This window comes from Crassostrea angulata, chromosome 9 (assembly GCF_025612915.1).
Source record: "Crassostrea angulata isolate pt1a10 chromosome 9, ASM2561291v2, whole genome shotgun sequence".
In the NCBI taxonomy this organism is placed as follows: Eukaryota; Metazoa; Mollusca; class Bivalvia; order Ostreida; family Ostreidae; genus Magallana; species Magallana angulata.
The window spans coordinates 10,538,899-10,565,213 of NC_069119.1; the positions used below are offsets into that span (position 1 = coordinate 10,538,899).

General features: G+C 33.2%; 2 protein-coding genes across 2 annotated transcripts; both read left to right on the plus strand.

Moving 5' to 3' along the window:
- The first annotated feature begins 121 nt into the window (after nt 1-121).
- On the plus strand, nt 122-4,086 carry LOC128163349 (glutathione S-transferase P 2-like). Its single transcript, XM_052826921.1, has 5 exons — nt 122-281; nt 977-1,168; nt 1,920-2,054; nt 3,305-3,458; nt 3,639-4,086. Exons 2-5 carry the CDS (start codon nt 979-981, stop codon nt 3,853-3,855), a joined length of 696 nt encoding a protein of 231 aa, XP_052682881.1. The 5' UTR covers nt 122-281; nt 977-978; the 3' UTR covers nt 3,856-4,086.
- A 3,024-nt stretch (nt 4,087-7,110) lies between these two features.
- On the plus strand, nt 7,111-25,759 carry LOC128163338 (uncharacterized). The gene is given in 15 exon segments (XM_052826906.1): nt 7,111-7,465; nt 10,515-10,618; nt 11,208-11,353; nt 12,505-12,616; nt 14,068-14,183; nt 14,714-14,811; nt 15,152-15,297; nt 15,708-15,875; nt 16,432-16,565; nt 19,704-19,846; nt 20,613-20,665; nt 21,216-21,345; nt 21,761-22,039; nt 25,114-25,302; nt 25,677-25,759. Coding segments are annotated over 15 exon segments (2,163 nt in total). The 5' UTR covers nt 7,111-7,203.
- The last annotated feature ends 556 nt before the right edge of the window (nt 25,760-26,315 follow it).

A 26,315-nucleotide genomic window follows, 5' to 3' on the forward strand; every position in this document is an offset into this window, starting at 1 on the left:
CGCGGATCCTGAATTTTTCTTCAAGGGGGGGGGGGGGGGGGGGTTCCAAGGGACATGTAAGGTCATTTTATTATGTACACTTAAAAAAAAATTCAACCCCCTCCTTCCGCCCCCTAAGATCCGCGATTGCCTTTCCGTCCCTCCATACATTTATAAATGTACCTGAGCAGTCATACATCATATATATAGGACTTCAAACATTTGAAAGAGTGTTGACTTTTGTTTAAACAGAAGAACGGAATTTATCATCGTGCAAACAGCGAGGTTTTAGTTACACACAGGTAATTCAAGGTGTTCATCGTTGGGGATGATACATTTTTATCTAATTTAAGCGTGTGCCATTTTATTTGATAAATTTACTTTTTATTCGGGTAAATTCATGTACGGTGAACTTTTTGTGCGATAAAACTTGAATACACAACAAGTTATCTATAAAATCAGAAAACTGATGGTGTGGTATTATTAGAACATTTATGTAATACATGTAAATAAACTAAATATATAATAATTTACATCTTCATCTAATCTAATCATATACTGCAAGTGTATGGTATTTCAAAGATACCGGTAATTGAATCTCAATCGCGGTAAATGCAAAATAGTTCGGTATTTTTTTTATCATCGTTTATATTTATTATTATTAGTAGACAAAAAAAAATCTGATTTCACTTTGTGCACCGTGAATTAGTTTTAATAGACGAAAACGTTTGTTTAATGTATCGTTTTATGAGACTTATCCGAATCTTGCTAGTCATGAAAGCACATCGTACATGATTCGACACAACTGAACAAGTGATCATGTCATACAAATAAAATTCTTGCAAAAATAAGATCGCCCAAAAAAATAAGGTGAAAGAGAGTAAATATAAAGTTTATGAAGATGAACATATGAAGAGGGCCATGCATCTGGGGGAAAAAAAGAATCGATATAATGATAAAATTTAGCATGCTGCATTTATTTTTTTTGTTTCCAAAGAAATGGCGGACTGGGAAATTCTTTACTACAACGCACCGTTTGCTGGAAGAGCTGAATTCGTTCGTTTGATCTTCGAGGAAGCTGGGGTTCCTTATACAGAACCAATGAAAACCTACGAGGAGACCCGAGATACGATCATGAACAATAAACTCGGAGGTTTTCCGGTCATGTTCCCTCCTGTCTTGAAACGAGGTAGATCAGCCCACAGGGTCTAGGTTCTCGAGTGTAGTTTTTTGCATTAAAAAACCAGAATGCAAGAATAACTTAAATCAATAAATATTTTTTAAATATGTTTTCATGTAATACAACCATTCCTTTGGGTCTGGGCACAATTCTACATGTGGAAATTGAGAATATTAGACTCAAATATAAAAATAGTAGGATAGTTTTTAATTTTTTGATTAAATTGAGTCATGGGAATTTAAGACGATGTTACATTTGTTTCATATTAAGAGCATTCATTCAAAACCTCAGAAGGAATATCATTGAATTTTTAGAATTATATCATAACTTGTCTGAAATATTCATACTCTGGCAAGTAACTTTTCTCAGTTTATTGTCTATGGGCAAGAGTAAAGCAGTGAAATGAATAAGAAATTTAAAATATTCAAAATTGGCACATTCGAAATGCAAATTACTTCATGATAATTGATATGAAATTAAAAAAAAAGTAAAGAAGCTAGATTTTGAAGTTACCTTTGTTAAAATATTGTTTAAAGTTCATATCAATGAAGCAAAATGTATTGATATTTCATCATGCACGACAAGATTCATTTTGCAAGCCTATGTTTGAAAAAAAAGATTACTGAACTTCTTTAGGTTAACACAGAAACGCAGATCAGTTCTAAAATAATAGGTGACTGGTATTTATCGGCTATTTTGGCGAAAAAACCCTTCCGATTTAGTCTGATGGTCAAAATTCATCATACGTAATGTTTTTAAGGCGATTTTCACCTCTGTCAGACGTCAGTGATATGTAAGTACCTGGGGGAACAATTTGGACTGATGCCAAAATCAGAAGAGGAAAAATGGCAGGCGGATCAAGTTAACGCCACCATTCACGACTTTGTGGCAGAAGGTATGTCATGTGCTCACCGAAACTAAATGTCTCGTCTAGTACTCAGAATTTGTACCCAACCAAGCTACAGCTAGAACAGAACTTTGCCTTAAGGTGCCTCACTACACTGTGAAATAGTTTCTCAAATCAGCAGAAAATTACTTGATTATAATAGAAAGCATGATGGATAAGAAGAATACATGTCAAATAGGCGAAAAAATGTGCAATTTTAGATAAAAAATGATATTTTCAAAAATTTCATTCAGTAAACATAAACAAGGTCCACAGTTGGATTCGAACTCATGACCTGCGGTTCACAAGCCTGATACTTTAACCACTGAGCTATGACGATATACGTCCGAACAGTTTAACAAAACATTTAAATCGCCATTTTGTGACGTAGTGTCTAAAAAAGTATAAGTCTCGGTGTAGTGAAGTACCTTAACTTAAGGTGATATGGGACATCTGTCGATATTAATGTGGATTAAAGTACATTATTATTAAAATACTTTCACCGGTTTAGAATTTTCAAATTTTACAATATCTAACCAAAAAATAGCTTTTAAAAGCATTTTGAAAGGTAAAAATTGTAAAACCCACAGTGGGATTCAAACTCATGACTTACAGGTTCATAGTAAACCTTCTAACTCACTACGCTACGCTGTTAGATGACAATATTGGGAATGGGGGAAAAACTACTTATATAACTGCACTTAATTTTATTGTTTATTTAGATAAACAATACGTCACAACATGGAAGTGTCCCATACCACCTTAAATGACAAATATTTTACCCATATTGTATTTGTTTTACGTGACTGTTCTGTTTACACTCTTGGCCGAGGATTGGTCGTTACACGTGTTCTCTTTAAATTCGCGGGCGTGCATGGGTGCCTTATAATGTGTAAAAAATCTTTAACTTATAATATTAATGAGAACGAGAAAATATTTTAAATGAGAACAAGAAAATATTTTAAATGATAAATGGAAACTTTTTTTTTTCTTGCGGAGATCCTAATTTCAAATGCATGAGAGTGTGTACATTGATTTTCAGCGTCTTTTTTTCTTGTCACTGTTTCCTATGTTTTTTGATCGGAAAAAAAATATTGAACCTCTGAAATTTATTGTTTCCTAACACTGATCTCCCTCATTTTACCCTCAATCCTTTTAAAATGATTACATTTTGTATTGTTAGTGTTTATTGTTTGATTAATAGAAGTACTTTGATAATGGATACTGGTAAGCTAAAAGTATCAACTATTATTTCGTAGGAAGATTGGCCTTTCATGGAAAGCATTGGGTGGGGTCTTACCACGACCAAAAGGAGGAAACACAGCCGTATATTGATTGGTTTGTCAAAGAGAGGCTACCGAAATGGTTGAAGCATTTTGAGTTAGTTCTGAAAAACAACAATGACGGAAACGGGTAAATTTTCTTGACTCTTTTATATACATGTACTAAATAAATTAATCTGTTTATCAAAATAACCTATAATAAACCTATATCGATCTATCAAGTTTGTGGACATTCTTATTCACTAATGTTTAATTCAGTACAACCACAACGGAATGATTTCTTTTTTCAATTTTTTCACTTTTCTTCCAGTTTCTGCTTTGGAGAGGAAGTGACGTATGTCGATTTGGCACTACTTCAGTGCCTCCGCGGTTGTGAAGCGTCTTATAAAAAGGGTTTCGAGTCGGCAGATTATTGCCCTCTTTTAAAGGCCTTCAAAGCCCGGATGGAGGCGCGTCCGAAGCTAGCGGCCTATTACAAGTCAGAGCGGTACGCCAAACACCCACAGGACACCAACAGCATGATGTGACGTTGACGACAAAAAATATGACGTCATCATAATTGAGAATTTCAACCATTGCTTGTTTTTTGTTGTTGTTGTTGTGAAGTAAAACTTTTCTGTGTAGTTGCTTATTTATTTGAAGAATTCTCTTGTGCTTATTTTGCTTTAAAAGATTGATCTTATTGACTTCGTTAATAAATACATCTATTATTTGGATATAAGATATAATAATGTATATGTAGAAATAAACAACAAAATTTGCGATTTTTTAATTCAATATGATGTTATCCTATCTAATTTTTAGGATTGCCTGAGATTTTAAAATTATCATATTTGAGAGAATGTTTAGCGTATCTTCGAAGCCATCTTTGGAGTATATTTTGCTTGAAAACAATTACTTTAGAAATATTGCGTTAATTATAAAACACATTTTAAACAACATTATTTGGTCTGGATTACACAAAAACACTTATCCTATCATCCGTACTTTAAATTACATCATTGGACGGTTTTTAAAGGATGTGACCCAATTCTGAAATCACCGGGGTCATAATTCAGAACATTCATTGTTATCCATACTATTGATGACATTAATTCATCTGTATTTAAAGTCAGCGAATTTTGTAAAAGATCTCAAGGGGTTCATAAAATAGAACATTTTCTGTTTCTTAAATTGAGAACATAATGGCGTTAACTTTCAGTAAGGCGACCTTATAGGGAAATAATAAATAAACAAAAACACGCAGTTAAACTAACATTTTGAATCTTATGAATTTAAATAATTATAATCATGCAAGATTCTTTTGAAGGATAAGTGCGTGCCTATAAGATCGTCGATGTATAACTTCATGTTAACAATTAACCATTTCTGTGTTTTATCGTGTCATTACGTTATGCCAATATTAAAAGGTATGGTTTTAATATTCTTCAAGTGTTGAGAAACCTTGTTGTGAATCAAAAAGTGTGCAAATGTCTTATATTTTCAATTATTTCAGGTAGCATTTATGTTTTCTTTTGAAACAAATAATTTGAAAACATTTAATACTTTCAATGGCAAACAATGAGAATCCAACTGTTTTGAAAGAACCATATTCTGTTGCGATTTTAATGATCTAGTGAGTGCACGGGTCTACCCCAATTTTGGTCATAGTGAACATTGTCTTTTTGAAAGGCGGTATACATATACATTATTTTGTTTTACTAAAACTTGTTTTTTTCTCACTGTTTTAGAATACTTATTTATGTGCTTTAGTGTGGTATGGAAAATCTGAGTGTATATATACGGGGAAATATTCGCCCCCGTTTTATTTTCGCCCCCTTTTCCCTCCTTGTCAGCGGGCAATTATAAAAATGGGCGACTTTTCATGTCTTGTATTACGGTATTTCTCTTTAAACCAAACTTCGTCTTGGCGAATTCAAGACGGGGTGAAACCGTTTGCAAGTGAAAAAGGGGGGAAATAACACGGAGCGAAAATTACACGGAGCAAAAATAACACAGGGCGAAAATAACATTGTGTACAGTATTCGTAAAACAAAAGTTGCAAAAATTTGCTATTTTGTTTTATTAAAAACACGACCAACTTGATAAGGATACCAGAATCAAAATCAGTCTCTCACATTTTCAATACTCAATAAAATACTATAGGATGCTCTTTTTTAAAAGCACAATCTTCTATTTTAGGCATGCAATTACTTTTTTTCTTCAAAAATTGAATTTTCTTTGATAACATAACAGGAAGATACGGTGCATTTTTATACCAGTAAATCATCAGTGACAGCGTTCTTGATAAAAACATGGGGAACAAAATTGCAATTTTTGAATCTTTAAAGAGAATGATGTAGCCTCTGCATTTGAGGATGATTTGCGACTGTCAATATATATGACTGTGTGCCTGACCTAGGAAATAGGACATGCTAATTTTGCGGTCTAGCCAAAGGTGAGGCAAATGTATGGGACAGGAAACCACATAGTTTCATTTGAAAATGTCATGCATTCTTAACTTGTGCAGTGTTGGTTACATAATTTGTGCAAGATTTTACGCAGAGACCACCCAAAAAACCAGGATATGTAAGGTTTCATCTCATTAATTTTATTACATCATTGGCGTGTATATCGTTACAAGGCACGAGGTTTCCTAATTAAAAAGCGTTTATTTATTCGATGCTTTGACGTGATTTTAATCGAAAGTGTTTAAATTGGGTTTTTATATTAATAGAAATAAGTGTTCTTAGAATGTGGATTGTGATAGGAAAAGTTATAAGGCTGAGTTTAAAAGAGACTAGAAGACATGATTTTTAGTCATTTTGTTTCATCTTTGTTATAAAATAATGTAATTATTTTATAATCCCTTAGTAACTTTGTATTTCGTCTGATAAATTAGTTATTGAGATACATGTATTGTTGAATATTTCAGAGCTTATAAAGTAAGAGATATATATCATTGAGAACCCTGTTCGTTATCATCATCATCATATGACCATTAAATAAAAATAGTCATATATACAATCTGTCATGTATAATTAAACTTGCAGTCACTCAATTGAAAATTTGTAGTGTCCTTGATTTTTAAAGGGGCAATGTCAGCATTTATTTCTCTCTTTTCAATACTTGCAATGCTTTAATAAGGCATTTTTTTTTACAGTCAACCAAAATATGAGTCTTAAAGTTTTTGTTTACATTTTAAAAGGACAATTGCAGGTTTAAACCTAAAAGTGAATGATTATATATGTATGTGACAAATGTTAGGAACTGTTTAACTATCATATGTATATAGGGCCAATGTGAACAAAAACACGGCACTAGCCTTTGTTTATATAACAAAGGATTGTGAGCTCTGTATCTTGCTTATACTCAGCGACTGACTCTCAAATTTTGGTTGATCATTAGAAATGCATTACTTAATTTTTGTATAAACAATAGAGATAGAAAAATATATTTTGTTAAAATTATGAAATTTTTTATTTTAATACTTAAATTCATCTTTGTTATATTTTGGAATCATTAGTGTTATTTTGATAAAACAATTAGCATCACAATTCTGCGATTAAAATCATTAAAACCAAGTTCTAGATACATTTTTAGTAAGAGAAGATATAAAAAGAGACGATAAATGTCTTCTTAAACAATAATAAAGCTATATAAAGTATTTAAGAATTCATGAACTAAAAGTGTCGTCTCACCTGCTGTACAGAATGATACGAAAGGCGGAATCGAAAGATAATTTATTTGACAGACCGAAGGAAAAAAAAAAGTAGAAGTACCTTAAGTTTGATCTTCAGAAACAAGAAACATAGCAAATAGTTGTATAGGGCATCCTGTTTTGTTTAGCGATTTTACACTGCAGTTGAGAAACTAACAAAGTTTTAAAAAAAGCCATGCTTGTTTTGCAATCATGCTTGATGTTGATTTTTCTTGTGTTTGAGCATCACTGCCGAGTGGTTACTCTGCATCCAAATTGTAGGAACAATGTGTGTTACTTTGATTTTGTCGTGGACTACAAATTTACCATGATGTGGTACAATTACACGAATCTCCGGGAGCCACAGTTTAATCCTATTGTGTTCAAAGACGGGATCCTACAGCGACGCGTGACTAATGTGGGGTGTAGGGAGGAATTCATTCCACTGACCAGAGAAGGTATTGATTAACAAGAAGCAAATGATTTTCGATCAGAAAAACAATTTTCACTTCTTCAAATTGCAATAGTGCGTCAAATATTTCTAATCAAGATGTTGACTGAAAATTGCATTTTATTAAGCACATTAGCTTAGTCTTGATAGTAAAAAATGTCGCCTTATAGAATAACAGAAGATTTTATTGATTTAATAAAGGAGATGATAGACAACACTCGTAAATTTATCAAAAATCACAAAGATATCTTCGAAAGGAAATAACTAGACCTTATAGACAAGAGAAAAATATCATTTTTTTTCATGTATAAATAGAAATAGTTTACTTGAATGATTCACACAAATTTGAATGATACAATTCAAGTTACAAGCGAGATACAGAAGAAAGAAGTCGTCTTTATGAAAACAAAGTTTGAGTGTATTTGTATACAGATAACGTAAAGGAATTACAATATTTTTTACAGAACTAGACTTTGACCCGTGCGAGCACGGGTATACATCGCAAAATATTTAATGATATCGCACATCTACAAAATGTTATTAGTTTCACAACACTCTGCTTATTTAGAATAATGTGTCACAGGACAGGCCTTCACCACAGTTAAAATGCCTCCCATATACCCGTAATGTAGCCAAAAATTGCAGAATCGCTCCGAAACGATTTTGGAGAGAATTAATGAAGCTGCATTGTAAAAAAAACCAGTTAAATTATTTAACAAACCATTTGGAGGATGTAAATACCTTTCGTCTAAAAAAATTAATTCATATTAATGAAGAATTTGACACTTTTTCACCAACTTTTTTTACTCGCTTCAAATTTACACACCATGTTGACATTCGGAACTCTCGGGATTTATCGTATTAAATTCACCGAGTTATATTTCCCGTATTTTCTTTAATGAACCGAATATATAGCAAATTTTCAATAAAAATTTACACGTATTTGTTTTATCGTTTCTGACTTTATCCATGCAAATGTAATATTGTGTAAACATAAACTAAAGAGCTTCCCGTGATTTAGCGTGAGGGTAATGCGCATGCGCAAAATTGTAAAATCCATAAAATCCAGATGACTTCCGGATTTTTAATAAGAATTTTCGTTGATTATTAATTAGCGAAGCTTGATTAAGAAAAAATTAAAAAAAATTGGTAATTTTCAGGTACAAATAATGTTTAAAATATATAAAACAAAAGTCAGTAATCTTCCGATTTCTCGGTATTAAAGACCAAAAATCTGAGTCTTTCATTTAATATAGTAGCATATATACTAGCGGAAAAAAGAAACTGTGCATTATAAAATTTAGTATAATTTTTCTATATCTATTGTTTGTATTTATAAAAATTTAAACGATCGATAATGGTAATGTTTTTGACAATATCGAATGGTAACCGCCCGGGTGCACGAACTTTTTCATGGTTAGTGAGCACCTGTTGTTTATTGAAGAATTTGTTCGCACGAGTTTTACGGGCCAATACTGTTTGGAATAAGAACTGTAAAGGATTTGTTTAAACTCGTTTTGTTAAGGAAATCACTTTAGTTTCAACAAAGTTTACCCCTATAGCATGCCACAACTCAAGGAAAACCAACTTAATCGTGCTGTTCGGATGCTGCAAGCTGGAATGACACAAAATACTGTAGCGAGACACTTTGGAGTTCATCGGAACACCAACCAGTCATTATGGAGACGTTTTCAACAATCTGGCAACACTCAGGATCGACCGCGCTCTGGGCGACCTCGTGTGACGTCACGTCAACAGGACAACCACATTAGACTTGTGCATCTGAGAAATCGTTTCCAGACAGCAAGCTTGACTGCCCGTAGCATTCCAGGGCTTCGACCAATTAGTCCAAGAACTGTGCGCAATCGTCTGCGCGAGCAAAACATGAGACCAAGACGTCTAGCGGTACGCCCAGTACTGCTTCAACGTCATCGTATCGCCAGACTAGCGTGGTGCACACTGCGATTCAGAATACAGGACTGGGCCAATATTCTGTTCACTGATGAATCCAGATTTCATTTGGATAGCAGTGACGGCCGTTGTAGGGTGTATCGTCGCGTTGGGGAGCGTTACCAAGACGCTTGTGTTGTACAACGTCGACAATTTGGTGGATGTAGCGTTATGGTGTGGGGTGGAATATCAGCACGTGGAAGGACCCCTCTACAAATTGTCAATGGAAATCTCACCGGCGTACGCTATTGAGATGAAATTATTCAGCGTCATGTAATACCCTTCATACAGGGACATCAAAATCACATCACTCTGCAGCAAGACAACGCAAGGCCACAAGTTGCACGTGTAGTCAAGGACTTGTTTGTTCAACAGAATGTAAATGTCTTGCCTTGGCCAGCTGTTTCCCCCGATTTGTCGCCGATCGAGCACGTCTGGGATGAAAAAGAAAGACGTATACGCCGTTTATCGAATCAGCCAGTGACATTGGCTGATTTAGGCCAGACTTTAACCAACATCTGGAACAACATCCCTCAAGCATTTCTGAACACTCTAGTGGCATCAATGAGGCGTCGCTGTCAAGCATGTGTGAACGCAAATGGTGGTCACACGCGTTTTTAATTTTGTTAATTCAATTTCAAATAACAGTGACTTTCGAGTGTGCTGAAATTGACGTTATTCGACGTTGACATTAATGTGTTATGAGATGTTGTCACGAATACATGTGTTTACAGTATTACAAAAAATAAAATTTGTTCATTGTAATTTTTAAATGTTTTTTTCATATATTAAATAATGCACAGTTTCTTTTTTCCGCTAGTATAGATAACATGTGGCAAACAAGATAAATCGATCCAGTGTGCTCATAAATGCTCGCACATTAACCATTTGAATTTTCCTTGACCTTGTAAAATATTTATTTATTATAAGCATTGAAACAAAACACACACATAAAAAAGTTGTGAATTTTTTCCAACAAATTTCATTATGCAAAACCTGGCATTAGAAGTTAAAAAAAATTGAACATAACATATTTGAATTGGTTATATATAGTGATACATGAAATACTTCAAAATACATGCATATTTATTTATGATTTTTCATAGAATTAAAGAACAGAGTGACTGCTGGCGACGGACGATATAAACTGGTATACGCCATCAACGGAGAAATACCCGGACCTAATATTGTGGTTTTTGAAGACCAAATTGTAAGTAGCCTAAATATATATTCCAATCAATTTTTGTGCAAAGCTTGGATTGCATTTGACGTATAGACAACAACATATTTTCTAAATTAAACATTACTATTGAATGTACTAAAGCTAACGGAAAAATGCTTGTTTTTTATAGTTTGTAAAAGAATTTAAGACTCAATAAAATTATAAAGCCTTCGAGTTGAGAAAACGGAAGTTTAACCATTGTTTTTCCCGCAATTTGTTGAAATCATTTCGATATTCTTTATCGCTGCAAATCAAAGGTAATGAGCCACATTAAATAAGAAAAATCACCGCAATTTGGATATTTTTTTTAGCAGGAACTGTGTTAACATTTTATGAAAATTATTGGTTCATACATTGAATTATCGAATTTTTCGCTATAGAACAAATACCTAAGGATAATATTAATATTAAACACACGAACCCCCCCCCCCCCCCCTTTTAAAAAAAAACAAACAAACAAAAAAACCCCCTGCTAAATAAACCAGCCTTACATGCATTTAAAAATGTCATATTCTTCATAAAAAACAGCAACTTTGTATGACTATTAAAATGACCATTTTTATCGCATATTTATCAGGTTTCTATCACTGTTCACAACGCCCTGAAAATAGAGGGTCTCACAATTCATTGGCACGGACTGGTTCAGCGTGGTACACCATGGATGGACGGACCGGATATGATATCACAATGTCCTATACTTCCGGGCCAAACATTTGAATACAGGTACGATCTGGCTCACTGCAAGACCAAAGATCAACATATTTCAAAGGTTTTCTATTTTATATATGTTCATTATACAACACCTTTGTTAGACCTGTATGTTACATAGGCGTCGGAACCGGGGGGGCTAGGGGGGGCTTAGCCCTCCCACTTTTTTTGCAAAGTTATACCGTAGCATTATAAACATAGGATGATAGAGGGTTCAGCCCCCCCCCCCCCCCCCCCCCACTTTTTCTCGTGGGAAAGATTATTGTTCCTAAATTTACCTTGAAAGATTGAGAAGTTGGATTCAGAAGCATACCAGCCCCCCCCCCCCCCCCCCCCCCCCCCCCCCCCAACGGATTAGGAATTACATGATTTTGGGAAAAAAATTTGCGTAATTTTTTTTTTTTGGAAGTATAGGTATACTCCCCCCCCCCCCCCCCCCCCCCCCCCCCCCCCCCCCACGGATTAGGATGTCCATGATTTTGGGAATTACTTTTTTCTCAACAATTCTGAGGATTAGTCTAGCCCCCCCACTTTCAATTTGCTTCCGACGCCAGTGTGTTATGGCATTTGATTAAATGTAGGAATATGGGCAATAATAATTTTTATACAATTATTTATCAGAATGATAATTATAACATTGTTCTTGTCTGCAAATTAACACGAGTAATGTGTCTTTTAGTACAATGGCACTTAGCAAAACGTTCCATTTATTTTTTGTTTGCAAGATTTAGGGGTGCTTGATAAAATCTGTCATACACTCGTTTTATCATTTAACTTGATCTGTTAAAATAGATGTAAAATGAAACAAAACAATGTGCAAAATACGCGTGTAATCAGAAAAAAAAAATCATTTTGTAAAAAAAAACCTCACAGAAATACTCACTTAAACAATTACTTAGAGTAATTTTTAGTAGAATTCTCTTTAGCTTTAAAAAAGATTTGATTGATATGAAGAATTATAGATAAACTTGTTGTTTACACGTAATTTGCAAAAGATGGAATTCTGTCATTCAGTCAACTAAAAGGTGACTAAAAGGTAAATTAAAAGTGACTGAATGGCATACAATGAACCTACATGTCACTGAGTCATCTTATCTAGACCCTTCGGTCAACATTCAGTTGACTTAATTGGAAGAATTTCATATTGTGAATTGAATTGTCCCCAGGTTTGTTGCGTCCCCAGCAGGAACACATTGGTACCATGGTCATGTCCACACCTTGAGGTCAGATGGACTAGCAGGTGCTTTCATCGTATTGCCAAGGATCCGGCCACCTATTGTAAGTAAGAATTCAATATACTGGTTGTTTTAAGTTAACTAAAATTGCATATTATGTAAAAGACTTTGCAATTGATCGAATAAGAATACTGATTACACTTTTTTTGGCCCATGTAATTTTCACCCTTCTCCATTTGCAAACAGTTTCGCCCCTTCTTGAATTTGCCCAGGCACAGTTGTGTTTAAAGAATAATTATTTGAGACATTGGATTTCAGCAAGTTTGAAATTCGCCCACTGACAATGAAGATGAAAGGGGCAAAAAAAAAGACGGGGGCGAATATTTCCATGTATGCAGTCAAATCTTAATTGACTAACATTTAATCTGATGCTAATGTGTGAACAAAATAATAAAACAAAGATTGTCGGTATATGATACAAGAAGACGTTTTACTGTTTTGTCAGCAATTTGTTTTTTAGTCTGATAAAATAATGACGGGACACATGTAGCCCGTTATTGTTGATTCTGCAAAAGCAAATATACGTAAGATTAGCTATTTCTTTATAAACCTTTCAAACAAAGGTCTTAAAAACTTAATGAAATATAAATTATTGTATATGCTAGATATTGTAATTAGCTGTAAATATTTAACTCAATATCTGTACACGATAGACAGTGATGCATTTTTGCTTTGATTGAAAGCAAGGGATGCACATTTTATAATCTTTGAGGAAGTTTTGTTCTTTAGTTGAAATACTTCGTTCTACTAACAACAACAACATACACAAAAAAGAACAGCAAAGTTTAGGTTGAAAATGTACACATTAAAATAATCATCTTGACGTATTGATGTATTACGTTTTTCTAATTAATCATATTAGTCATTAAAATAGTTACTGACTCCAAAAAATACAAATAAGATAGTTACCCAGTACATACTGAAATGTTTAAGTCTCTTTATCCTTTTTTGGATTCATTCGATAAACAGTTATTTTTACTTTATATCTAAAAAAGGACATACAATGTATCCACAAGGAAATTATTTTTAAGGGACTTTATAAACAGTGTTTTTTAAAAAGAAAATCAAATATGGAAATTGGTTATTAAATTCAAAGTATTTCAATTATTTTTGCAGAGATATTATGCAAGGGTTAAATCCTAAAGAACCTCATAGAAATCTCAGTATTATTTTTAGAGCTAAAATGCAGTGTCCCATTATTTGTAGTATTGTATTACTGTAAACAGGGTTATTTTCACTCCGTGTAATTTTCGCCCTTCTACACTTACTAACAGTTTCGCACAGTATTGAATTCGCGCAGACACAGTTGTGTTCAAAGAAAAATAATTGAAGACATCGGAATTCTTCCAGACTTAAATTCGTCCACCGACAACGAGGACGAAAGGGGCGAAAATAAAACGGGGGCGAATATTTCCCTGCATATAGGATACATATTAGGGACAAAGATTGTAATAAGGTTCATACAATATTGTATTTCCTCTTTGTTATGTACAGACGACGCCATCAGAACAAATTCCTGAAGTAAAAAAAGAGTTTTCGGTGGTGATATTTGATTGGATGAAAACTACAGCACACGAAAAATTCCAAGCTAGAAGAGGTGGATTTGCAGTGTAAGTCTAAATATGGAAAAATTCATGCATTTGATTTCATTGACCATACAAATACACTTTCAATATAAAAGTGATTTTATATGGCGTAACATCATTGCACTTTTACACTATATATATATATATATCTTGTTTTATGTATTTATTTTAAAACATCATTGATATTTAAAAACTTGTTATTCTTATTTGATGCCTATCATTAACATTCGAAAACATGCCATCTGTATTCTAAACTTGTTACTTGTAATTGACAATCTTTGATGTTTAGAAAAATATGTCATTTATATTTGAAAACATGTCAATCATTTTTTCTTTAACGTGTTGTTCATATTACATAATCTTGTCATTGGTATGCATGCAATTCTTATGGGATGTTTTGTTGTTGTTTGTATGCGACAGACATTTCCTTTAAATATGAGGTGGACCAGAGAGTATTTAAATGATAGAGCATGTACATAAAATAAAATTTTATTTGAAATATAATTATATACGGGTATATTATTTAAACTGGTCTTGTTTTTTTACAACTGTAGTTTGGAAGACTACGACGGACAATGCTTGCCAGCGACGGTTAATTATGATGGGTCCGGCTTTCTGTTCCAAGTTCATATTGGTCTGATCAATGGAAAAGGTATCATTTATATGAAACACTAATACTAATGGCTTGACAACTCAAAGAAGAAAATTGAGGAAGATAATATGTTCATCGTAATTTCAAGATCATAAGATACGCCAGATCGAAAGAAAGTTTATTTAAAATGGCTTCAATTTTATTTTAGAGACAAATTAATTCAATTTCTGAACTATGAGCAATATCCAAACAATATCTAAGTAATCAACACATTATATGCGGTTTTTTTTTTTTATAATTTCTAGTTTTATTTTTTGCACCAATTCAAACATTGTGTTGAATTTACGTAATTTATAAATCAAACTCGTTTAAAAATGAAATGATTTAAACACTTTTTCAGGTCAGAGGTATATTAATGATGATCCGACATTACCGGAGAGAGATTATCTTCCGCTGGAGACGTTTAGCGTAAAACAGAACCAATATTATAGGTTTAGAACCATCAACGCTGGGTTTGAATCAGCATTTGAAATTTCTGTTGATGACGTAAGAGAGAAAACAAAACATAACATTAATGTATAAGAAAGAGACAAGAAAGATATATCTGAATATCAATGCAATTAAGACTCATTATACTGTTAAATTATTTGATTTCGTGGTGACTCAATTTTCATGGAATTAACTCATGCACGGATTGATGAATTGGGATTAAAAAGTCACATTTCCTATTGTAGGTAAACTATAATACACAAAATTGCGTCCCCACGAACCTGTAAAATTTAAGCAATCCACGGAAACTAGCCCTGACGAATTTTAATGATACCACAGTAAATAATTCGCAATTTACAAATGAAATGTCACTTTGATAATGTATACTATAAATTGCCTAATTGAAGTATTAAATAAAAGGTATATCGTTTATTAATGTTTAATGCAATTCTTTTATAATTTTGTAGCATATGTTAACCATTGTTGCGTTCGATGGTAACAATGTAGTACCATATCAGGCAGATATTGTTGTGATCCAGCCAGGGGAGAGAGTCGATTTCATAATTTTTACCAACAGACCTTCAGATAATTACCGAATAAATTACCTTACAACTGCCATAGGAGACTTTAGTGGGGTATTTAAAAAAAAACTTTTTAAGGTTTATTATTTCATCATAAAAATCATTCTCTAGAAATTTGTACGGTCTTCGTATTTATTGTGAATCATTTTCTCAGTGTGATGTTAGTTCCCTTTTAAATAATTTTGAAAATTAATTGTTATCAATCGTTCTATACTAATGCCAGAATCTCTCAGTCTAAAAATATTTTATAAAGAGAAATATGAAAAAAATTACACAAAATGGGTATTATGACTTCAAAAAGTTTTTCAAGTTTTTGATAAACAAATTCATGAATTCATAAAGAAAATCAATCTATACCATACGGCTTAGGACAATGAATGAATACGCAGGGCTTTGCTTTTTCATAGCTTTTCAAGAGACCAGCAACCTTTACTACCTAAATTTCAAATGTATAGTGATTGAACAGGATAACCCGTTTTTAACATTAGCGTTAAGGAATTAAACTTGATTAAAATCTCATGTTCCTTATATATCTTTTTACTTCTTTTGTTCATGTTTAACCTAAATATAAGCTAATGTTAAAGCTGCGAAGTTATTTCTTTTTTAACAGCAAACCTTTACCAATCGTAGGGGTACCTACGCCATATTGAACTATCAGGGAGTTGACGAAAACGCATCACCCATCGTCAAAAAAAGAGTCTGCACACCAATTGTACCTTGCTTAGCTGTCAATCAAATATTCGGGTAAATTTGTGTCTTTTTTCAAAGTAATAAATGAATGTTTAAATAAAACAGATTAAACATTATTAAAGAAAACAAATATGAATGATTGTATTCTCTATAAAAACGAAAAAGCATGATTTTTGAAATCTTAATATTATCTTTACATTTAACCTTTACAGGTACATTTTTAAATGTTTATGATGGCAGAAGAGTTAAAAAAATTTGTGAAAAATGACCCATATTCAAGTCTGTCAATATACGCGTTTTCTTTTCTTTAGATCTGTATTGTTGTAAATAAATATCATTAATCGAATTTATAGCAAAACAAAGTACTTTTAATGTGTTGGCTTTCGATGCTCTTATTTTCAGAACTTTTAAAAAACCTTTATTTTTAGCTCACCTGAGCTGAAAGCTTAAGTGAGCTATTCTGATCACATTTTGTCCGTCGTCCGTCTGTCCGTCTGTCCGTCCGTCCGTCTGTCCGTCTGTAAACTTTTTACATTTTGAACTTCTTCTCTAAAACCGCTTATCCAATTTCAACCAAATTTGGCACAAAGCATCCTTATGGGAGGACGAATATAAATTGCAGAAATAAAAGTCCGATCTGTATTTAAAGCGGAGAAAACCTTGAAACTGTAGAAAAAGGGGGGTGCATTTTTAAAAATCTTCTTCTCAAGAACTACCGAGGCAAATTCAACGTAGCATAAATTATCCTTATGGGAAGGAAAATATAAATTGCAAAAATTAAGGGGTAATTTTGTGTCAAATCTGAGTTATTACGAAAATAATAATAAAGGAAAGGCGTGTTTCAATCAGTTTAATAGCTTCGGGTTCGGCATCCGGTAAAATGATTCCATACTTCTAAAACGAGGCTCTTTGTTTAAAGCAGCCATGACATTATACGAAAAAGGGTCGATCTGACTATGATGAATTTGCTTGTTGTGCAACAGTTCGCGTATGAAGGGAAATTTTGAAACATGCAAAATATATTGGTGCCGATTTTGTGAAGTAAATTGAGGCTAAATATTTCAATGCGTTGACAGTTTTCACACATGACGTTGGTGTTAGCTTGTTCTGATTTTCGTTTCGTTTTCATTATCTATGCTTTGTAACCTGGAAACTATCGTCTGTATTTCGTGATTTTTACGTATCAAATCAAACAGAGACTTCGGTAAATCAAACAGTTAACTGTTTTCCTGCGCAAATTAAGCAAAATCTGATGTAGGGGTACTGAAATACAATTCATTCTATCGGTAATTCGGCATTATCTTTTGCGTAATGGAAGATTAATGCAATAGCTCGGCATTTTCTCGAGTTTATTCAGTTTAAATAGAGTTTGATATCGCTGACGGAAATATGTAGGTATATACATGTATATATATGATTCATTTCGAAAAAATAAATTGTGTTCTTTATTTGTTATACATGTAGTGCATGTTTCTTGTGTTTAATTGTTTACAATTTCTATTTACTCACCATATTTGAGTGTTAAGCTTCGAATTGTAAGCAAGATACATAGATTCTCACAATGCTCACAATTCTATGTTTGTACACAGATCTTAAAAACTAAAGATTAAAAAAGTAAAAAAAATGTCAATATTTATTAAGAAAATTTTCAAAGTCTGTTCTTCCAGAAACCAACTTTAACAACTTATTGTATTGTAAACTTAACCTTTTTAGCTCACCTAAGGTTGGGCCACAATGGGGGGTCGAAGTTTAATATAGGAATATATAGAGTAAATCTTTAAAAATCTTCTTCTCAGAAACTAATCAGCCATGAAAGCTGAAACTTGTGTGAAAGCATCATCAGGTAATGTAGATACAAATTTGTGAAAATCATGACCCCCGGAGGTAGGGTGGGGCCACAATGAAGGATCGAAGTTTTACACAGGAATATATAGAGTAAATCTTTAAAAATCTTCCTCTCAGAAACTAATTGGCAAGGAAAGTTGACACTTGTGTGGAAGCATCCTCATGTAGTGTACATTCAAAGTTGTGAAAATTATGACCCCCGGGGGTAGGGTGGGTCCACAATGGGGGGTCGAAGTTTAACATATGAATATATAAAGTAAATCTTAAAAAATCTTCTTCTCAGAAACTAATCGGCCAGGAAAGCTGACACTTGTGTGGAAGGATCCTCAGGTAGTGTTGATTCAAAGCTGTGAAAATCATGACCCCTGGGGTACGGTGGGGCCACAATGGGAGGCCGATGTTTTACATAGGAATGCACAGAGTAAATCTTAAAAAATCTTCTTCTCAGAAACTAATCAGCCAGGAAAGCTGAAACTTGTGTGAAAGCATCCTCAGGTAGTGTAGATTCAAAGTTGTGAAAATCATGATCCCCAGGGGTAGGGTGGGGCCACAATGGGGGTCAAAGTTTAACAAAGGAATATATAGGGTAAATCTTTAAAAATCTTCTCAGAAACTAATCAGCCAGATGATTATTTATAATTGTTAAGACTTTGGCCCCAGGACAATTCTTTGGCCTCCCGAGAAGGTTCAGAGTTTGATGTACGTTTATATCCCGTATATAAACTATTGTTAAGGATCTTTTTGAGAACTGCAATACTCAACATATGATATGACTATAAAATCATCCTGTTAGAAAAGGGACTGATTATAAACATAAGAATATCCAGGGAAAAATGGATTTTATTTATACAGGATGTACATGTATTATTGTACATTGTCCAGATAGTTTGTATTATGACTCCATTAAACTGATTTTATCATACCTTTTGTTCCTCATGTGAGCGATGTGGCCCATGGGCCTCTTGTTGTGATTGGCTACAGCCTCGCACTATTTTGTTTACTATTACGTGCATAAATTGGAATTAAAACTTTCATAGTCTAAAAAATACCACGTCCAATTTTATTATTGCTATTTTGAGTAAAAATTGCATTGTTTCAGTAACAGTCTTGAATGTATATGTCATATTAAAAAAGAACAGCATGAAAAACTCAAAACTCAAAATAAAAAAAAATGTAAAAATAAAAATACTGCTCTAAAACACCACACATTATAAATGGTTTTGATTAAGAATATTTTGTTTTTGTGTAATGTTATATAAATATGTAATTTCATTGTTTTAGTACGTTTTAGTAAGTCACTTGACCAGTAAAACTAAGCCCCTGTGCATTTAATTCAAATTTTTTTAGCCTCTACCCCGCTGGCATTAACATCGTCAGTATACCATTAACCAGACTACGAGCCACAAATTTTGAGATAAAGAAACATCCTGTGCCATTTGTAAAACCTGGGAAACAAAAACAGTTGTTTTTTCTGAACTTCAATATTGATGGTAAGAACTTATCTGGTAATGATGATCGATGTTAGAATGCTCAAATAAAGTATGAAAATAGCGATAAGAAAATAGGAAAAGCATTTATAATTCACACGGAGGAGTGTTTAAAAACTTAAAAATAATTATATGAAACATTTGTAATACTAGAAATTGAAATGTGTAATCGATTATACAGCTAAAAAACCGCTGTTTCCAAATATTTTGAAACATTTGGTAAGTAACAACAATATAGTTTCTTTATTGTTCGTTTATTCAATTTCTGGAATAGGTTTTTAAGTCGGTAGACTAAATAAAAAGATCATCGAAGTGAGATTTGCGACGTTTATTTTTTTGCCGAAAGAACAAAATTAGTTTCTCTTTGAACATTTATTTGATACAGGGCATTGCATTTTAAGAATTATTTACGGAATCCAATTTGCTACAATTGACATTGGATGTCAATTAAATTCATTTGATAAGAATTAAAAGTCTAAAATTTATACGGTGTATAATTCAATTACCTAACATGAGGAAATACGATATTAACGATTTTGTGCTTAAATAGACATTGCACAGTCATTTATCATATTGCTTGATTATATCAATAAAAAGGTTATTACATAATATTTAATCTATATTGAATATAATTGAATATAAAACAGGTTCTCACATAACATATAATCTATATTGAATATACATGTAATTCAATACTTATCATTTCTATACAGAGTAATTATGATTAGGTGCGACGATTTTAAAAATAAATACGATTGAATTGTTTCAGGAGGTCCAAATATCAATGGACACAGATTTGTTAAACCAACTTCAGCCATTCAGGTACATGTAGAAAAATTATACCGTATACAAGGAATGTTTGGTTTGTTCGACTTACTTTTGAAATTAATTTTAAGTCGAAAATTACATGTAAAACTACTAAAATATTGGGCTCTTAAAATTGTCTTACAAACACTCTTGGGCTCTTAAAATTGTCTTACAAACACTCTTGGGCTCTTAAAATTGTTTTACAAACACTGCCTAAATCTGATTTGAAGTTTACTTATTTGATAAAGAAGCCATGCAGTACCAAAAGCTTTGAATAATCATCAAATACGGTTAAGAAAAGAGCAAGTATCAATTTTAATTGTTATCGCCATTCTCTGTCTCTTTATCTTAGGTAGAATATGTTTTTAAACATTTTTGATTTAATTATGAATTTTAAAGGTTTCTCTTTGGGAACTTAGTTCTTTCTCTTTACAATACAATAGAATTTACCAAAGGCGTTGATGTCGGTAGATTCAAATAGTTTAATCATTCGTTTGAATTCTTTTGAATTTCAACTAATAATATACACTGTAATAATATACTACTCACATGTACTTCTATAAAGACATACCCTGGTCCCGGTGCCACAATACCATGTGGACCCGATACTTGCAAAGACACGGACTGTTCTTGTACTCACACGCTGAAGTTTGAACTAGGAAATGTCATAGAAATGGTTCTCTTTTCTTTTGGTGGTAAGAGATTTCCTTGTTCAATATACGACTGTAATAGGATTTACATAGAACTCACTAAAGAGAGTATAATTTTTAACTTTTAATTTACTTGTCAAATGTTCGTTTTCATTCTTTGATTTTTTATTGCATGCAAGTCATTTAATGATAAAAGAGATCTTTTAACTAGTGTGCTGTACGAAACATAAAAGTGTTGTGAAAGAAGAAAAAACCTATTTTTTATAAGACCATTTATTTATTCCTCATTATATCACAACCACTTAATCGACTAAATAGATACTGCATGTGATAAATAGTTTAAAACTTTTTTCGGGAAGAATCCTCGTTTTTATATTATAAGCATGTAAATATAAGCATGTTAACCATGTGTCTTTGTATAACAATTGCAGAGAATTGAAATGGTTTTTTTTCTGCCCAGGTACTATTAAAATTGTTCATCCTGTTCACTTACATGGACACCATTTCCACGTTCTGAAGATAGCCTATCCACCTTTCGATCGTGAAACTGGTAACTCCACTGCCTTTAACTCTGACATTCGATGTTTGAATGAACAATGTACAAGAGCCGCATGGGCGGATCCTTCTTGGACTAACGGGGACATACCGGGCCTTAATCTTATTAATCCACCGCTTAAGGATACAATAAATGTTCCCGCCAATGGTTACGTCATCATCAGATTTATTGCAAATAATCCAGGTATATTGTATAGTAATGTATATATGATATGAAATTTAACAATTTACACCGTATTTTGAAATATTTCGATACGATTGTTATTAGGCCTATATGATTGGATAAGAAGGCAACATAATTTTACATGCCTTTTAATGAAGTTAAAACCTCATTGAAAGTGACCCTGCGTGCTGTAGCAGGCGTTGCCTTTTTAACTGATTTGCTTAATAATTTATGCAAATACCTTGATACCGAATATACCTCCTATACTCAACATCACCAAAGTTTAGTTCAGATTATTTTAGATATATATGTTTTTTTGGCAAAACATTTCTCTGTACAGAAAACAGGATTGCATTATTACATTAACGATCATATGCAATTTTGATAAGATTTAAGTTAAAACATAATTTCACTTTTTAGCTCACCTGAGCTGAAAGCTCAAGTGAGCTATTCTGATCACTTTTTGTCCGTCGTCCGTCCGTCCGTCCGTCTGTCCGTCCGTCCGTCTGTCCGTCTGTCTGTCCGTCTGTAAACTTTTTACATTTTGAACTTCTTCTCTAAAACCGCTTATCCAATTTCAACCAAATTTGGCACAAAGCATCCTTATGGGAGGGCGAATATAAATTGCAGAAATAAAAGTCCGATCTGTATTCAAAGCGGAGAAAACCTTGAAACTGTAGAAAAAGGGGGGTGCATTTTAAAAAATCTTCTTCTCAAGAACTACTGATTCCAATTCAACGTAGTTTAGCATAAATTATCCTTATGGGAAGGAAAATATAAATTGCAAAAATTAAGGTCTAATTCTGTTTCAAATCTGAGCTATTACGAAAATAATAATAAAGGAAAGGCGTGTTTCAATCAGTTTAATAGCTTCGGATTCGGCATCCGGTAAAATGGGTAGACAAGACTTGGCCTGGGCAAAACAAAAGATTGGCAGTTATTAATCTGCCAATCTCATTAAAATGTCAGGATATTTGATGGACCAGTATATTTGTATTTGCTGTAAATATTGCTGCAAAATAATGCGTATTTGGAATTGACGATTGCCGATCTGCCCCGGCTTTTATTTTGCCACGGCCCGGGTTTGCGTACCCATTTTACCAAGACTCGTATTCCATACATCTAAAACGAGGTTCTTTGTTTAAAGCAGCCATGACATTATACGAAAAATGGTCGATCTGACTATGATGAATTTGCTTGTTGTGCAACAGTTCGCGAATGAAGGGAAATTTTTGAAACATGCAAAATATATTGGTGCCGATTTTGAGGCTAAATATTTCAATGCGTTGACAGTTTTCACACATGACGTTGGTGTTAGCTTGTTCTGATTTTCGTTTCGTTTTCATTATTTATGCTTTGTAACCAGGGAACTATCGTCTGTATTTCGTGATTTTTACGTATCAAATCAAACAGAGACTTCGGTAAATCAAACAGTTAACTGTTTACCTGCGCAAATTTAGCAAAATCTGATGTATCAAAAAAGTACTGAAATACAATTCATTCTATCGGTAATTCGGCATTATATTTTGCGTAATGGTATATTAATGCAATAGGTTTTGTTGAGATGCTCGGCATTTTCTCAAGTTTATTCAGTTTAAATAGAGTTTGATATCGCTGTCGGAAATATGTAGGTATATATACATGTACATGTATATATATGATTCATTTCGAAAAAATGAATTGTTTTCTTTATTTGTTATAGTGCATGTTTCTTGTGTTTTAATTGTTTACAATTTCTATTTACTAACCATATTTGAGTGTTAAGCTTCGAATTATAAGCAAGATACAGAGATTTGCTCACAATTCTATGTTTGTACACAGATCTTAAAAACTAAAGATTAAAAAACTAAAAAAAATTTCAATATTTATTTAACAACTTATTGTATTGTAAACTTAACCTTTTTTAGCTCACCTGAGCCAAAGTCTTCTCAAAAACTATTAGGCCAGGAAAGCTCAAATTTGAGTGGAAGCATCCTCAGATAGTGTAGATTCAAGTTTGTTCAAATCATGGTCCCCGGGGTGGGGTGGGGCCACAATAGGGGGATCATGTTTTACATAAGAATATATAGAGAAAATCTTTAAAAATCTTCTCAAAAACTATTAGGCCAGAAAAGCTCAGATGGAAATGGAAGCATCCTCAGGTAGTGTAGATTCAAGTTTGTTCAAATCATGATCCCCGGGGGTAGGGTGGGGCCACAATTGGGAGATCAAATTTTACATAGGAATATATTGAGAAAATCTTTTAAAAATCTTCTTCTCAAAAATATTTGACCAAGAAATCTCAAATTGGCAAGTAACCATCCTTAGGAAGTGTAGATTCAAGTTTGTTCAAATCATGGTCCCTGGGGGTAGGGCGGGGTCACAATGGGGGATGAATTTTTATAGATAGAGAAAATCTTTAAAAGTCTTCTTCTAAAAATTATTAGGCCTGGAAAGCCCAAATTTGAGTGGAAGCATCCCCAGATCATATAGATTCAAGTTTGTTTAAATAATAGTCCAGGGGTAGGGTGAGGCCACAATAGGGGATGAATTTTTACTTAGGAATATATAGAGAAAATCTTTACAAATCTTTTTAAAGAATTTTTGGCCAGAAAGGGTTTAAACTTGTGTAGAGGCATCCTCGGGTAGTGTAAATTCAAGTTTGCAAAATCACAGTCCCTAGTGGTAGGGCGGGACCGTGATGGCGTTTGAATTTTTACATAGGAATATAAAGAGAAAAACTTTAAAACTATTCTGGGAAAGTGTTCGGTTCAAAACTCAGTACTTAGTGTGAAAGCAAAGGTTATGCAGATTTAAGTCTGATGAAACCATGATTCCCTGAGAAAAATGGGGCCATGAAATGGGGGGGGGGGGGTATATAGGAATAGAGACAAATCTTTTTACAGGTACAACAACAAAAGGGGCTTGGTATTTACCAAAAAATAAGAGGTTGATAAAAATTGGCAGATTTTCAATTTTTTTTAGCAAGATCTACTGTACTCAGTTGTCAAGATATTTTGATACTGTAATGCTAATTTGATCAGAATTAAGGCAATTGTTGCTCAGGTGAGCGATGTGGCCCCTGGGCCTCTTGTTAATTGTTACATATATTGCAGGATATTGGTTAATGCATTGCCATTTGGCCCATCACCAGTCTGACGGAATGAACTTAGTTATGCAAGAAGGAGAAATCCAAGAAATGGCCCCTCTACCACCGAATTTCCCGACATGCAATAACTTTCGAGTTAACCCAAACCAGTTTCTTTCATCACTCAAAAACCAAGAAAGAATGCTTTCGTCAAACGGTTGATATACTCTACTTCTTCCATTTCCCCTTTCATTATTATATGTATATTTTTCTGATTTAGCATTAAAGGGCTATAACAAATAAAGAATAATTTAATAGTTGAGAGATACAATCATTGTCAAATAGAATTACACACACACATTTATTCCTTATTCAGTTACGTTTGAGTAAACTTCATTAGATGCTTTCAAAGGTTTAAATAATAACAATGCTTGACATGAAAATCATATTCGCTTATTCTAAGAGTTTATTGAGTGGAGGTTAAATGCATAATCCGCTTTCCTTATACAATGACAAGTGTATCATTGTTCAAACTGATAAGTGGAATTATTATGTCAAATCAATGTTCAACCATTCTTTTACTTCACACAGGTTTAGGCTCAAGTTTTCCCACGGGATAGACCTTTGGAGAACCTGGAATCGTAGCCCAAACACCAACAAATAAATATAAGTGATCCAAAGTATTGCTCAATTACTTATTAAAACTTATCATAAAAAAAATATTTAAAGTTTTGGTAGGAATTATATATTTTTTCTGCATTTTCACTAAAAGGCGGACTTAAGATAACTGCAATGGTATTTGTTCTTTTATTAAAATTAGGAAACCTTATTCTTAGATAAGCGTAACTGGAGCGAGGTCCCATAACTATGAAGCAGTCCTAGACTTGAGTGAGCATTTGTACATTGTCTTACTGGAAAAGTGGTTACTTTAGCTGGTTGTTAAGTATGCGTTTCTATATTTAAGCAATACGTGTGGGTATTAATTACGCGGATGCCTGATTTACCACCGTAAAGTTTTAATGTCTTTACCATACACCCGGGGGTATTTTACGCAGTTTTGAGCGTACTGCGTAACAAGTGTAGATTTCCCCCATGCATGAATAAATACTTTCACAATATTGTCTTGTAATTTGATACATCGAAAAAATACACTTATATTTAATGCTTTATATAACGTTGATAGTTACCCATTTTAAGCGCACTTTAAAAAAAAAATAAAATCAATATTTC